Here is a 15,639-nt window from a genome sequence, read left to right as displayed (position 1 = left end):
CCCCACTACTTGGGAGGCTGAAGCAGGAGACTTGCTTGAACCCGGGGGGCAGAGGTTGCAATGAGCCAAAATTGCACCACTTCACTTCAGCCAGGGCCAAAGAGCAAGACGCTATCTCAAAAAAAAAAACAAAACAAAAACAAAAAAAACAAAACACATTTTTAATAATCAAAATAGGAACCATTACAATCAACACGTTTTTGCCAGTGAGAATTGTTTATTCCTGTAGTGAAAAAAAATCTGTGCTTCTGGATTCAACAACTCTTGGAAAGCATTTTGTGCATCCTGCTGGTTGTGGAAGTGTTTTCCCTGCAAAAAGTTGAGATGCTTGAACAAGTGGTAGTCAGTTGGCAAGAGGTCAGGTGAATATGGTGGATGAGGCAAAACTTTGTAGCCCAATTTGTTCAACTTTTGAAGTGTTAGTTGTGCAATGTGCAGTCAGGCGTTGCCATGGAGAACTGGGCCCTTTCTGTTGACCAGTGCTGCCTGCAGGCATCTCAGATGTAATGGTTTCGCTGGGATTCAGAAAGCTGTAGTGGGTCAGACCAGCAGCAAACCACCAAACGATGACCATGAGCTTTTTTAGGTGCCAGTTTGGCTTTGGGAAGTGCTTTTGAGCTGCTTCTAGGTCCAGCCACTGAGCTGGCCATTGCTGGTTCTCATGTAAAATCTACTTTTTGTTGCATGTCATAATCTGATTGAGAAATGGTTTGTTGTTGCATAGAAGAGCAGAGGATGACACTTCAAAGCAATGATTTTAAAAAGAAAATTTCTCTCAGCTTATAAGCCACCCACTTACTGAGCTTTTTCACCTTTCATATTTGCTTTAAATTTGCTTTTAAAGATTGTAGAATGTTCGATGTTGAGTTCTTCAGCAACTTCTTGTGAGGTTCTAAGAGGATCAGCTTTGTTGATTGCTCTCCATTGGCCGTTGTCAACTTCTGATGGCCGGCTACTACACTTTTCATCTTCGAGGCTCTCACCTTCTTTGCAAAATTTCTCGGACCACCAAATGCATTGTTGATGTTGCAAGTTGTCTCCACGGCTTTACAACCGATTTTGAACTCAAATAAGAAAATCGCTTGAATTTGCTTTTTGTCTAATGTCATTTCCAGTCTAAAATGGCAAGTAATGTCAGTAACAAAAAAATGAGAAATGTGCATTAAAATGACGTATAACATAACTATAGTTATTTAAGAATGTATTCCAATATCAAACAGATTTCAGCAAAAACTTTAATTACTTTTGCACCAATATTTTGTCGACATGCAGAACTGAGTCAGGCAAGAGGGAGCCAGAGCTGGGGCCTGACATCCTACAGAAGCGGCTCAGGAGGCTCTGGGAGCATGCCTGTCCCGGTAGAGGCCACACTGCAGACAGAAAGGGTTACACTAAACCTGTCTGAATAGGAGGGGTTGTTAAAGAAGCTATATGCAAGGTTGCTTTGGGTCCTAGTAATCAATGCAACCTATGGTTAAGACCAGAGGCTGCCCCCTGCTGGAGAGCCCGAGAAATGCAAAAGAGTTTTAAATGTTAGGCAGGGGTTAAAAGATTATGGACTAGACAGTGGCTCACGCCTGTAATCCCAACACTTTGGGATGTCAGGGCAGGAGTTTGAGGGTGCAGTGAGCTATGATGGAACCACTACACTCCAGCCTGGGTGACAGAGACCTTGTTTGTATAAAAAAACCAAACACCCACAAAAATCTTTGGCTTATTACAGATAAGGACCTCTGAGCCTATGGGCCCACCCATAGGTTATTTCTTGTAAGAGAAATGGAATAGTTTTGTGCAAGTGTGGGATTTAAAGTCGACAGTTATTACTCCTCTGCCACCTACTAGCAGTGTGACCAAGGGCAGGCCATGAAACCTCTTTACGCTGCTTTTGCTCGTTGGCAAAATGAGCTAATGGTGCAAATGAAGTAGTGCACACAAAGAATGTAATGTAGTGCTTACAATGTTTCTTTGTATTAAAAGAGCTCTGTGCCAAAAGCTGGAAACTAGGTCTAGGGCCCTTAAATAAGCCTAAGAATCTCCTAAGAAGTTGGCTCCGCAGCCAGACTGGCCGTGGTTGTGACTTTCCCTGTTGAGTTTCACTGGGATGTTCTTTCTCTACTTCAGTCTCCCTTGAGAATGTTTTGCTGGATGTCAAGGAGCTCCAGAGGGGAATGGACTTGACCAAGAGAGAGTACACCATGCATGACCACAACATGCTGCTGAAGGAGTTCATCCTCAACAATGAGGGGAAGCTGAAGAAGCTGCAGGATGATGCCAAGATTGCACAGGCAAGTATTGATGGCCCAACACCTGTGAAGAAGCTACATCCATTAAAGCTGCCTGTGGTGCAGGCCCTTGGTTCAGAGAGAAATGTTCCATTTCCCTGTCTGCGGAGGGTAGATTTCTTGTATAGCTATTAATTATGGACATGGAGACTATTCCCACGGTTATTCTTGGAAGGGCCCCATCCTCACTGTCCTTTTCTAATTTGGGGTTCTTTAGCCTGGGCCCTCCCCTTTCACTCCAACACCCACTCCAGTGTGGGTTCTGTATTCAGTTCAGCCCATGTGTCAGGCCTGTGCTCGGCAAAGTAGTTCTTCCTGTGTACTGGGTTTCTGTAGATCTTGTCCTCAAAATGTTACACTATACTGGGGATTGCTTATAGATAGGCAGACCTGCTAAACAGAATGAACTGCACATTATCAGAGGAGGCAGAGGCAAAGTTGGGGGATGGGGATCAGCAGATTTAGTGGAAGGGCCTCTGGTTTGGGGCAGTCGTGCCATGGAAGAGTTTAGGCAGAGACTGACTGTCCCGTGTGAGGCTGTCATAGGGAGTGCTGAAGCAAGGATTAGGGTCAGAGTGACTAAGATCCCTTTTGACCTTGTTGGTTTTAAGTGGTTCTACCACCCACCGCCTTTGGAAACTCTTGAAAGATTTCCTTTTGTATGTGGGGTGTGTGCATGCATGTGTGTGTGTATGTGTACATGCATGCATGTGTGTAGAAGTGGCAGGAGGTCCTGGAGATGAATTCCTGTGCCCCACTATTGTATTCCTTGAATTGCTTCTGCTGAGGCATCTGGAGGAAACACAGAGGTGTTAGGCAATCTTGGGAGGTGAAGGAGGTGCAGAGATGGGAGGCCATGGGAACCTGTCTTGTGGCTGCTGCTTTGCCTCAGCTTCCCCTGCAGAGCATCCAGTTCAAATGCCAAACTAATGAAATGTGCTTCTTTACAGGATGCCTTTGATGATGTTGTGAAGTATTTTGGAGAAAACCCCAAGACAACACCACCCTCTGTCTTCTTTCCTGTCTTTGTCCGGTTTGTGAAAGCGTATAAGGTATATGTTAAAGGCCTCCTTGCCTTTATTTCTTAAGCAAGTGCCCTCCTTGAGCTGTGTCTGAGTCCCAGCTCTCTGCAGAGGCCTCCCAGTTCCTGTGGGCAGCAGATCTGGTGGCCTTCACGAGACAGCAGTCCTCTGACTCAGCCAGGAAACAAAGCTCTTGGCTGCTCCCTTGGGGCAAGGGAGATGCTCCAAGACCATTGCTGCCCCTTTGACTGTTTACCTGGGCAGGCAAGGTGAAGGACTTGAAAATGCAGGCCTCTTATGGAATTGTTTAATGGATAAAAGTGAGCTCTGGGCTGTGGTGAAGGTATATGATGTAGCTGAGGTTAGGGAGAGCCTGCTTGTGTTAGTTCTGGCACAGGGCTTAGGACCTCTTAGACCAGCATTTCTCTAGTGTGGACTGAAGGATGGTGCTTTTAAGTGTGGGTACTCTGTTTCTTTGTGTGAATCAGTAAGTGGCCCTTCTTTTAAATGGGAGGCCCTCTTGGACATAATCCACTAAGGGCTGCTTGCTCTGGAAATCACTATCAGGCCTTTTACTACAACTCAAAAAGTCAAAATATTTTTAGCCATCTTCCCTCAGCATGGCTACATATAGCAGTAGAGCTACAAGCTGCTGGTAAAAGGAACATGTCTGTGGCAGTCAGGGTGAACCTAAACACAGCACAAACTGTGTGTGCAAGACTCTGAGAACTTGCAACAGTATGAGAAGGCGGTGGGCCACCAGCTGCTGCTGACTGTGGTGCCTGGTAGCCCAAGCCCACTGGCTGGCTGTGCTTGTGTGCTGCAGAGATAGCCTGAGGTGGCCCTTGTAATGTGCTGTGCCCACGTTTTTTTCACATGAAAACATAAAAATCTAAGGTCAAAAGAGAAAATATATTTTAAAATTGGCTGAGACAGGTTGGGAAGTAGTTGGGGTTTGTCTTAATGCCCAAGGCATCAGCAGGGATGTGTGTGGAGCAGAGGAATAGAGCTGCCCTTGGTGGTCCGGGCTGTGTTGGAGGTCCCAGCCTGTTTATCAGTGTGCTTTTTCCACCTCACTGTTCCTCCTTGTGATCTTCTCAGCTGGCTCAGTGAGGCATATGCCAGGCAGTAATGTGACTGCCTGGATGTTTTTCTTGCCCTGTATGTGATGAATAGCCTCCCAGCCTGGCACTTACCTAGGGACTCTGTAGGCAGAGGTTGGGGTTTTAGGACATCATCCCTCTTGGCTGAACAAAAATGAAACTTAAAACAAAAGCAATGGAGACCCAAATATAAACTTTATTACCGATAATAGCTGGGCTGAAGGATATGGTGTCTGCGACCTTCAACTTCAGCCACAAATTAGATAGATCACCTACCCATCAGTTCATAGCTTGACAACTAGAGGTCTCTTCAGGGAGACTGGCTTCCAAAGAGTGAGTGAGTGCCCAAGAGGGCTGGGCTGAGGTGAGTCTATTCACTTTCTTCCAGATTCATCAGACTAGTCACACTGCCTCCCTTGGGAATGAGTGAGGTGTGGGACAGAAGCCAAGAGTATCACTCTGGTGAGGTCCTGAAAAGAAGTAAGAGGCCAAGGGAATGGAGGTTTTCTCCTACCAATACGCAGAAGGCAGAAGAATCTCAGATCAGAGGCACTCGAGGTAGGCAGACGGTCTCTGGAAGGAAAACAAAATCACTGAGCACAGCTGCCAGGACAGGAGGTGCCCACCAGTATGTGGGACGAAGACTGAGGCAGTTCGAACAGGGAGAAGATCATCAGGAAAGGACTTCACGTCCCAGCTTTTAAAGAGAGGTGACTGACAGAGAAGTCCAGAAGCAGAGCTAAATACAGGCATAAAGTGTAGATCCTCTCAACCTTTCATTTATTCAAATTCTCAACTCACTAAGGATGCTTGAAGAATGACTTTTAAAAATCTTGGCTGCTACTATTTCCATTAACATGTTTCTCATTCTTTTGATTTATCCAGCAAGCAGAAGAGGAAAACGAGCTGAGGAAAAAGCAGGAACAAGCTCTCATGGAAAAACTCCTGGAGCAAGAAGCTCTGATGGAGCAGCAGGATCCAAAGGTAAGAAGTGCCACATGAGACAGGTTCGTGCAGAGAGGCTGAGAGGACTCTTTGGAGTGAGCCATAGGAACGGCCAGCAAGCCAGGTGTGCCCAGGATCCTCACCACTTCCTTCTGGTGCCTGGCAACTTGGCACATTGAAATATGTTAATTAATTACTTTGTTCCACAACCACTGGAGTGAGGCTAAGAGCATGTTTGTGTGGCAAGTCCAAGTTTATAATCTGGAACTTAGTTGGATATACAGAGAGGCCACACTAGATGACCCAGTGTCCAAAGGGCATAACATCCAGAGAAGGCTTTGTGCAGATGCACATTGGTGCTGGCCTTGCTAGCACAGGGACTGCTAGCAGGAATGGAGGGAAGATTTCATGGAGGGCAATGTCATTAGTAGGTAAAAATCATAAATTTAGGCTGGCAGTCCAAAGTTTCTTCATTGTGATCCCTGGCACTAAATTTTGGCAATTACCAACTGCTTCTTGTTGCGCTAGACTCCAGCCTTCCTGTTGCTGCCAGGTGGAGTTTTGTGTGTTTTTCAGTGAAAGTTTGTTTTCTTCCCAGAAGCCTGAGTTTTCTGCATTGGAGCAGAATGTTGGGATGTATGAGTGTTTTTGGCCGAGGCTGCTTATTAGTAACATAATGCTCAGACACATTTTGAATTTTCATAAACTCCTAATGGGCAGGAGTTTAGCCTCACTAATCTCTGCCCTTTCTTCTCAGTCTCCTTCTCATAAATCAAAAAGGCAGCAGCAAGAGTTAATTGCAGAATTAAGAAGACGACAAGTTAAAGATAACAGACATGTATATGAGGGAAAAGATGGTGCCATTGAAGATATCATCACAGGTAAAAGATATTTCCTCACTGTGGCCCATGGAGATCCCACTGGCCTCACCTAGACTGGTCTGCATGCAGATTTTGCAGCTGTTTTTGTCCAGGGATGGCAAGTTCATTAGTTGACTTTATTCACACCCAGAGTGATGCAGAGACCTCATGCTAGGGTTTGAAGTATATTTACAGCAGCATGCATACTGCCCCATTGGAACCCTGCAGGTTTCAGCAGAGCTCCTTCACTTAAAGGATTTCCATTGTTTTTGATTTGTCATCATGCTCTATTTTTTTTTCCTTGTGGCCACACCTAGCCACCTGCCTTATTAATAAACAGTGTGGACAAGACCCATTCAGCATGCACTAATCACAGTCCATGCATCCTCTTTAAAAGCCTCTTTACTACTCATTCAGAGTAACTTAAGTCAGTAGGTACTTTAATTTGGATAAGCCAACAGGCTTCTATTCTAGCCCAGGGTTGGGGACTGGTTTTATCAGCCAAGAATTGTGTGTTAAACCAGCGTGGTTCTTGTCTGATTAAATTGGCTTGATGCTGTCTCCTTCAATCGATTCTCCCAGGTCTCTGTACTTCCTTTTACAGATCAGAACAATAATGGGCACTATCTTGTAGCAGAGGCAGGAAGTAACTTCATTCACGTCTGTTACACATGAATGTTGCTATAAGCTTCCAGATGCTTATAGCTTTTTATAATGGGACAGTCCAGAAATATGCAGAAGTACTGAAAATAGTATGATGAGGTCCCATGTAATGTATCCCTCATCCATTTCAACAATTACCAACTCGTGGCCAGTCTTGTTACAGGTACACTCGACCTACCCCCATATCCACCCCTTGACATCCAAGACATAGAATTTCACTTGGAAATATTTCATTACGTATCTTCAAAAGATAAGGACTCTTAAAAAATAAAAACATACATTACCATTATCACATCTCCCCAAAACTAACAGTTCCTTAGTATCAAATATCTCGTCATTAGTTTACATTTCCCCAATTTTCCTGATTTTTAAAAACAGAATTCCTAGACTCTTGATATCTCATTTCTTGTTATAGCTTCATGAACATTGTAAATTGGAATCCCAAATGGTCAAAACCACAATTTTTTTCTCAACAGCTCAGACCCATGGAAATTAAATAGGTTAGATGATTAGGTAGATTTTATACAGAGGAAGACAATAATGAATTTTCTGCCAGATTAGAGCCGTGTAGGTCCTGAGTGGATAAGTGGCTGAGGAAAATGCCATTCTCTACACATGGCACACACACCCTGTACATCTGTGCCTATTGGTATCTCACTGTACACACTGCAGTGGCTTGCAGATGACCCCCAGATAAAACCTTAATTGTTAGCACCTCTCTTTGCCTCCTCCATGCTGGGGGAGAAACTCCACTCTGAACAAGACCAGGAACAGATCCTTCCTAGGTAAGCATTTTTTGGTCTCAGTGCCACAAAATGAACTTGTAGTTAGTGAAGCATCCAGCCTTACTCATTAAGAACCTGGAGTTCTTGGCTATGTGCAGTGGCTCACACCTATAATCCTAGTGCTTTGGGAGGCCAAGGTGGGTGGATCACTTGAGTTTAAAACCAGCCTGGCCACGTGGTGAAACCTCGTTTCTAGTAAAAATACAAAAATATTAGCCAGGCATGGTGGCGGGTTCCTGTAATCCCAGTTACTTGGGAGGCTGCGGCCGGAGAATCTCTTGGACTTGGGAGGTGGAAGTTGTAACTCTGTCTCCAAAAAAATAAAAGAACTTGGAGTTCCTTTCCTTTTTTGTTAGTATATCCTCCATCCCAATGACACGTGGCTTTATAAAATGAATGGAATGTACATTTTCTATTTGCTTGATCTAAGTCATTAATCTACCATTAGAGGGGAGTGAGTATCTGCTTGTAGGGCAATTTTTATCCTCCTCGGAGTAATTCTCATTTTCTGGCCCACCCCAAAGCCCCAGATTAACTTCTTTGTACCTTTATGAACTAATCTGAGTATATATTGCCTTCCTCCATCCCCAGGTATGATTAACAATGCACTAACCATGGACTAATGCAATAGATCTTGGCTTTTTATTCTCTTCTGTTTGTGTTGTTTGGCTGTCATTTTTAATGCAGTGCTGAAGACTGTGCCCTTTACTGCTCGCACCGCCAAGCGTGGCTCTCGGTTTTTCTGCGAACCTGTTCTCACTGAGGAATACCATTACTAAACTATTACTCTTTCTCACCTGATGCTCTTAAAAGGTTGCTACAGGTTTTTTGATTTCTTATGTCCCTGTGTGTGTGTGTGTGTGTGTGTGTGTGTGTGTGTGTCAGGGCTAACCAACATGCTAGCATGGAATTGCCATCTCCATCATGTCATATTTTGTGTTATTCTCATTGTGCATGGTTTTACACTTCAATCATCATTGCTCACTCACTCACTGCCACTTTCAATACATGTGTATTCACATTGCTGTAACAGTCTGGGCATATTTTGACAGTTGAAGTCATAGAATTGTTTGCAGAAATTTTGAGAAAAATAGAGCAAAAATATTAAGAGCACTTCTTTGAGAATCAGTATTGGTACCAAGTAGATTTCTGATAGGAATTTTAGGCTAATGTCTTTCAACACAAAATGATAGCCATTAATAATAATAACTACTAAACCTAACATGTATTGAGAACTTACTGTGTTCAGGTTGGATGTGGTGGCACATGCCTGTAATCCCAGTACTTTGAAAGCCTGAGGCAAGAGGATCTCTTGAGCCCAGGAGTTTAAGACCAGCCTGGGTAATGTGAAACCCCATCTTTACCAAACACACACACACATACGCACACACACAATTAGCTAGGCATGGTGGTACACCTGTAGTCCCAGCTACCAGGGACGTTGAGGTGGGAGCATCGCTTGAGCCCAGGAGGTAGAGGTTGCAGTGAGTAGAGAGCCTGCCACTGCACTCCAGCCTGGGCAACAGAGACCCTGTTTAAAAAAAAGAAAACCCAAAAAACATAGTGTTCTAGTATACAGTATTAACCCAGCCCTTTTATCCTGTACCCAGTTAACATACTTTGATAGCCGTATGAAAGTACTCAGGAATGCAAAGTGCAAAATGACTTGCAGAAGAACTGTGAACTATGCACAGCTACAAACTGGGCCTTGAAACTCATGAGCTTAACATAGGGAACCTTTTTGACGTGGCTTGTTTGTGTAGATATAGGCAATCCACAGCTTTATGAGACCCTACCCTGAGTAGGCCACCTCTATTCCTTCTGAATGTCATGCCTATTTCAGCTATATCAGTAATTCCATGTTGCAGCAAAGCTGTAAAACAGGACGTGAATACAAAGGCTTAGGTGCTCCCACCGTCTTATCTCATTACATTTTCACTGGTAGCTCTGTTCCATGTCCAACTCAGGCTATTTCTTCTGTGATCAGATCATATCTTGACCTGCTTCTTTGGTCAGGATGGTGGCACCAGAAATACAGCAAATATCGTTGGATAATGCCACTGTTTTTAAATTGGGGTGGGGGGGGTGATCAAACTTTTGAAAGTAACTTCCTGGGCTTAGTTCTTGATGCCTAATAAGGAACAAACTTCTCTCCAGTGTCTAGTTGATTAGAAAAGAGACAAGGGAAGCACATAATCTAATTGGAAGTAGCCATTGACTCCTGTGCTGAGATTGACATGGAACTGGGTATGTTTATTTTGTGATGTACTATTCTATGAATTGCACTTGTTATGTATGTTCTGTCTCTGATGTCAAAGGACATATTGTCATTGCCTGCTCTGCAGTGTACTTACCCACCAGTGCTTATTAACAGGCTAGAAAATTGTCATCTGTTTGGCTGATGTTTGCTGTGTTTCGCTGCTGGACTCTTATCTTTCTGGAGCCAATCTTCAAAGCAGCTTGACTGGGTGGTTAGAGAGCTGGGTGGGAAGATGCATTCATCCCTCCCTTGTTTGACCTAACACTTCTTGTAGTAATGGCTTCCCATTCTCTTCCTCTGTTGGCTAATGTGCCCGGGAATGTTAAGCACTAAGTTGAGTTGCTTTCCATTTTCATCCCATTTTTTCTTAACCATCATTTTGTGTTTTTTTTTTTCTGTTTAGCTTTAAAGAAGAATAATATCACTAAATTTCCAAATGTTCACTCGAGGGTAAGGATTTCTTCTAGCACACCGGTGGTGGAGGATACACAGAGCTGGCAAGCATCACTTTTTACTTAGCTTCCTCCTCTCTCTGTATGCAGATCAATGGTTTCAATCTATGGCTGAGAGTAATACTGGTGAGAGAATCTGACCAGGGAGTTTTTGTACCTCACATTCCAATGATGTGGGGATTGAGCCTCTCTATTGAACTCTTTCTCGGCCTGCTTTTAAGTTCTCGAGTGTGATGGCTTGGGCGAGGGTATTTGCTGATGATTGTATTTGCTTTGAGTGCTAAGCTGTCCTTCCCTTACCCATCTTGGCCTTTGAGTTACTCAGTTAAACCCATTTTGATCTGAAGAGACTGAAAGCAGGTCCTGGCCAGGGAACATGAACTACAGCCTTTGAAGAATTAAGATCTTTAGAACAAATTGCTAAGAGGATGAAGAACCACAGAGCTGCATAACTTTGGCCACAGGTGTAATTCTGGCCTTCCATTACCAGTGTGGGCTAGGAAGCGGAGGCTTGAGAATATTAGGGTATGCAAAACTATTTTACCCTTAAATTTAAGGGTAGAGGCTGGACATGGTGGCTCTTACTTTTAATCTGTAATCCCAGCACTTTGGGAGGCCAAGGCAGATAACAGCTTGAGTTCAAGACCAGCCTGGGCAATGAGGTGAAACCTCGTCTCTACAAAAAAAAAATACGAGCGTTAGCCAGGCATGGTGGCAAATACCTATAGCTCAGCTACTTGGGAGGCTGAGGTGGGTAGACTGCTTGAGCCCAGGAGGTAGATGCTACAGTGAGCTGAGATCTGCCACTACACTCCAGCCTAGGTGACAGAGACTCTGTCCCCCTCCCCCCACCAAAAAAAGAGTAGGGCAGGGCCACATAAATTCCCATGAGTCAAGGATCCAGGAAGGTAACAGGCCTGGTAAGAACTGTGCTGAACCTGAGAGCACCAATCTTTAGCACCAGCTTCTTTTTGCTGTGTAGGAATTGGGTCCTGGTTTTGCCAGATTGTCCAATTTTTCAAAGGAAGCCAGAAACCCTAGTTTTTATATTCAGTACCAATTTAAATACCAGGAAACTGTATTTTAAAATGTGAGGGGGGGGTAGAGTGGAGCAAACATTCTGTGGGTCAAATGTGGTCCATCAGCTCCATTTACAACTTGAGTAAAGGGATACAAAAGATTCAATCTGGTTTAATTCTGTTACTTGTATTTCCCTTTCGAAAGACAGAATGTATTCCAACAAAAGAAGTCAACAATACTAAGTTAATGAAAGGCAAGTAAATACTAATTACACCAAACAGATGAGGAAAAGTACAAAGCCTGCTTTACTTTTTTCACTATGTCTTGACTTCAAAGGGAGGCTGCATAGCCTAGTTGCTGGTTAGGTACCTGACTTACCCAAGAAAGCATGCCTTCATATTAAGTTCTTGCATAAAATTCCTCTGCTCATCCCACTTCATCCCAACAGAGGAATGCCTATTTGGAATGGTATGTAGTGATTGACTTAGTCACTTAAAGATTTTCTTATGCAGGAGGGCCGATACTTCTCCTCCTTGCTGATGTAACATAAAAAATATTGGGTGGTAGAGCTATGTAGTCCCCGTTTCTCAGGAGGCTAAGGTGGTAGAATTGCTTGAGGCCAGTGCCGGTTCAAGTACAGCCTGGACAACATAACAAGATCCCATTTCTTAAAAAAAAAAAAAAAAAAGAAGTGGCAGAAAATAATAGACTATTGTTTTGGTTTATATTTAATGGTTAATTGAAATTATTGTGCCTAAAATTTACAAAATAATAAACTCAGCTAGCTTAATGGAATGAAAATAATAGAGCCTTTATCTGCAAACTAAAAGCCTTTAGGTTCTTTTTAAAACTGCAAGGATAAGATGGGACAGGGCAGTCTGCTTTATTAATTTTGCAGTTTAAAATTTATTGCAATTGCTATTGATATTCAGGCTTCCAGAATAAAAACAAAACAAAAAAATTAACCTACAGCTGCTTCTAATTTAAGAAACATTTCAAAATAATACTTCAGCTAGACTCTGGCCTATGACATAAATAATCTATATATTTTTCTCTCTTAAAGTCCTAGAATCCTACCAGTATTATACCCTATTTTGTTTGATTGTAATTAATGAAGGCAAATATGTTTATCTTTGATTCAATGATCCCTGAGTTTGAAGGGCTAATTAGGTGACTCTTTTCTACACAAGCTGCTTTGATTGGCTGCCAGCTGGCCTTTGTCTTGCTTAGACACATGCTATTAAAGGTTGCTATTCTCTTACTGGCACTCTCCTCTTTCCAGATCTTAGAAACCAACCCTACAGACGAGCCGATGCGGTGAGGAGAAGCGTCCGGCGGCGCTTTGATGATCAGAACTTGCGTTCTGTTAATGGTGCCGAAATAACGATGTGAACCTGAGACCGGCCTGCATGAACACAGGGTGTGCGTGAATGAAACTGCCCATATGAACTTTATGTGCTACCATTTAACTGCAGCCTTGAACACACATAAAATAAGGGCTCAGATTTAGCAAACACAAAAGAATTTCAAAATGAGCTCTCCTTTCAACCCTTGTTAACAAGTGCCTAAAAATGGAAGTACCTGTTCAGATTAATCAAAGCAATAGGATTTGATTTGACTAGGTATCTTTTTACACCAGTATGTTACTGTTTTTTTAAACCAAAATGTAAATTTATTACCTACCATTGTGATTGTCCCATGATGGCCTACCTGGTTTCCTGATGTTGTAACATGAATGCATCTGCTGTGGGTCCTTTGCTGAGATGTCTCTTAAGAAATTTTATGTTTTACCCATATCCATCAACTTTGTATGTTACTTGCAACATGGAAGAAGGAAAAATCACGTGATAAAACTTTTGTTTATAACCAGGCCCCAACAAAGTGCAAACAGGATGCAATGGCAGTGGCACAAAGGTCACTCAACCCTTTGTTTCCAGTTTCACATTCTACTTCTGTGCTAGAGAACAATTCTATGTGAGAGGCATCCACCAGTATGAATGTTGGGATAAGACTTATTTGCAGTACTGTGTTCTTCAGCTAGAGGCAGCTTTTAAATAACGCAAGCATATTAGCACTAAAATCAACATCTCAGTAATCAATATTAACATTTCTGAGGACCATTATTAATTCTGAGAACTGAAATTGGTGCCTTGCAAGGAAGTTTACGAGCTCTATCAACAAGCATTCAAGGTTACATCTGCTAGCAGAGTAGTGTTAGGAACCTGGCGTTATTCTCTGACAATCGCAATTTTTCCTTTTTTTTGTAAATTGGAGAAGATAGATATACTTGGCATCACGTATGATGGCTAACTTGTTCTGGGGAATTGCAATTTAAGTTGTTGAAAAGTATTAATATGGTATTCAGCTTAAATAATACATAATGGGACTAAATGGCCCACTAAGCCACTGTTATTTTTCCTTCCTCTCTGGCAGGGCACTTGATCCATTCCAAAGTCAAAAACTGGACTGAAGCTAAATTTGTACTTTTCATAATATACATTCTGCTTCTGGCTTATCTTCTTGGTACATCAATATTAATTGTAAAGTTTATTGTATAGTATTTAACCGCTGAATTTCCTATTTTATGTTGTGCTTATGTGAACCCCTTGGTGAAGGTCCCTTTTCCTTGGATGTGTAGTTATATGATCTTTTTAAATGTACAGATATTTTGCTATAAAATCGGTGCAGTTTTTTATGGTTTTTACACTTCTCTTTAATTCCCACCTAAGCCTCTGGGTAATATTGTAAATATTGTTTTAAAATGCATCAGCCTATGCTATACAATCTGAATGTTATTTTAACTTATAGGTTTTTTTTAATATATATATTTAACTACAAGGACAGTTTAGGGAACAAGTTACCTACGACATTTCACTTTAGTGTACCTATTTACAGAAAGATTAAACTGCCACCTGCGGCCACATTCCCATAAATGTGTACTTTAAAAAAGAACATGCCAAGATTTTGTCTTTCTGTGGACTCAACATTCATTTTGATTAAAAATAGCAATTTGACAATAATACAGATAGTTGGACTTCCACTACAAAGCAGCTGTTTTCCAAAATTCAATGCTGACCTGTATGTGTTAAAATAATTGCCTATTTATTTATCTACAAATAGACAATGTTGGCATGTTCTTTTCTGTTTATTAATGGGCCTGCTTCTTAGCAATATTAGAATGTTTTATAAAAGCAATTCATGTTACTTTTCTGGTCTTTTCATGGCATATGAGCAAATAAACTATTTACACTACTATTCTATGTTGTGATCTTTCAATGGTACAATTTAGGGGATTTTAGCAGTATTAATGTAGACTTACCTTCTACAAACAGATATATCTTGCTATTTGAACTCAGAATCCAAATATGCTTGATAAATTTCAGGAAGGATTCCTCCCTATGATGTGAACTCTTGATTCTTGCTATATAAAATGTAGAAAATGGTTCTTTGAAGTGAGACATATATCTCCCAAACTGTATTTGTAACATACAGCTTCTATGGAAACAACAGCACTTCTGTGAAATGTCCAAACCCCCAGGCCCCCACTGAAATGTTTCAGTTAGGATGTTGTACAAATAAAGATAATAGGTTATATGTTAACTGAATAGTTAGTTAGCCCTGCACCCAACCACTATATCAGTCACCAAGGTACAAACAGTTTGGCCCCCATAGCACAGTTTTAATAACTCCATCAAAAGTTTGTAACATTTCATATGTTCTTTTTATGAAAACAAGGAAAATTTTAAATAGACCTTTTCACAGTTCAGGGAAACCTCTGCCTCTCAGGCTCAAGCCATCCTCCTACCTCAGCCTCCCAAGCAGCGGCACGTAAAATCACACCGGGCTAATTTTGTATTTTTTTGTTGCAATAGGTTTTTACTGTGTTGCCCAGGGTAGTCTTGAATGCCTGAGTGCAAGTAATCCACCTGCCTCGCCTTGCCAAGTGTTGGGATTACAGACATGAGCCATCATGCCCAGCCACATTACTATTTTAATATTTGATGAAACAAAACTCTTCTTGGCCCTATTTCCTAATCTTTACTATCAGAAATGCCTCCAAAGATGAATTTATCAGCAGATTTCATACAAAAGAGTATTTTCTATTTCTTTTTAAACTAATAGCCCATCATCTATGCCCAAGAAGTATTTGAAGAAACAGATGTGTGAAAGAAATGATGGGCTTTTCAGTATAACTTTTTATTAAAAAAAAAAAAAAAAAGAGGAATTACACTGAGAAAACAATGTAG

At 41.9% G+C, this 15,639-nt stretch overlaps 1 protein-coding gene across 15 annotated transcripts in view; it reads left to right on the top strand.

Annotated features, from left to right (window-relative positions):
- The window catches only part of FMNL2 (formin like 2), a 323,982-nt gene extending 309,335 nt beyond the window's left edge, over positions 1-14,647 (top strand). For 4 of the 15 annotated variants that reach the window (XM_035304895.3, XM_035304894.3, XM_035304888.3 and 1 more), the window contains 5 exons: positions 2,122-2,285; positions 3,233-3,334; positions 5,293-5,391; positions 6,110-6,233; positions 12,675-14,647. In XM_035304895.3, the coding sequence (XP_035160786.1) occupies positions 2,122-2,285; positions 3,233-3,334; positions 5,293-5,391; positions 6,110-6,233; positions 12,675-12,784 (599 nt within the window). In that variant the 3' untranslated portion in view covers positions 12,785-14,647. Of the gene's footprint in view, positions 1-2,121; positions 2,286-3,232; positions 3,335-5,292; positions 5,392-6,109; positions 6,234-8,347; positions 8,474-10,323; positions 10,418-12,674 lie in introns of all 15 variants that reach the window. The other 11 variants (XR_013518929.1, XR_013518927.1, XR_013518926.1 and 8 more) reach the window with 5 other exon arrangements.
- The last annotated feature ends 992 nt before the right edge of the window (positions 14,648-15,639 follow it).

The sequence above is a fragment of the Callithrix jacchus genome, chromosome 6 (genome assembly GCF_049354715.1).
Source record: "Callithrix jacchus isolate 240 chromosome 6, calJac240_pri, whole genome shotgun sequence".
In the NCBI taxonomy this organism is placed as follows: Eukaryota; Metazoa; Chordata; class Mammalia; order Primates; family Cebidae; genus Callithrix; species Callithrix jacchus.
This window is presented reverse-complemented; position numbering and strand designations above follow the sequence as displayed.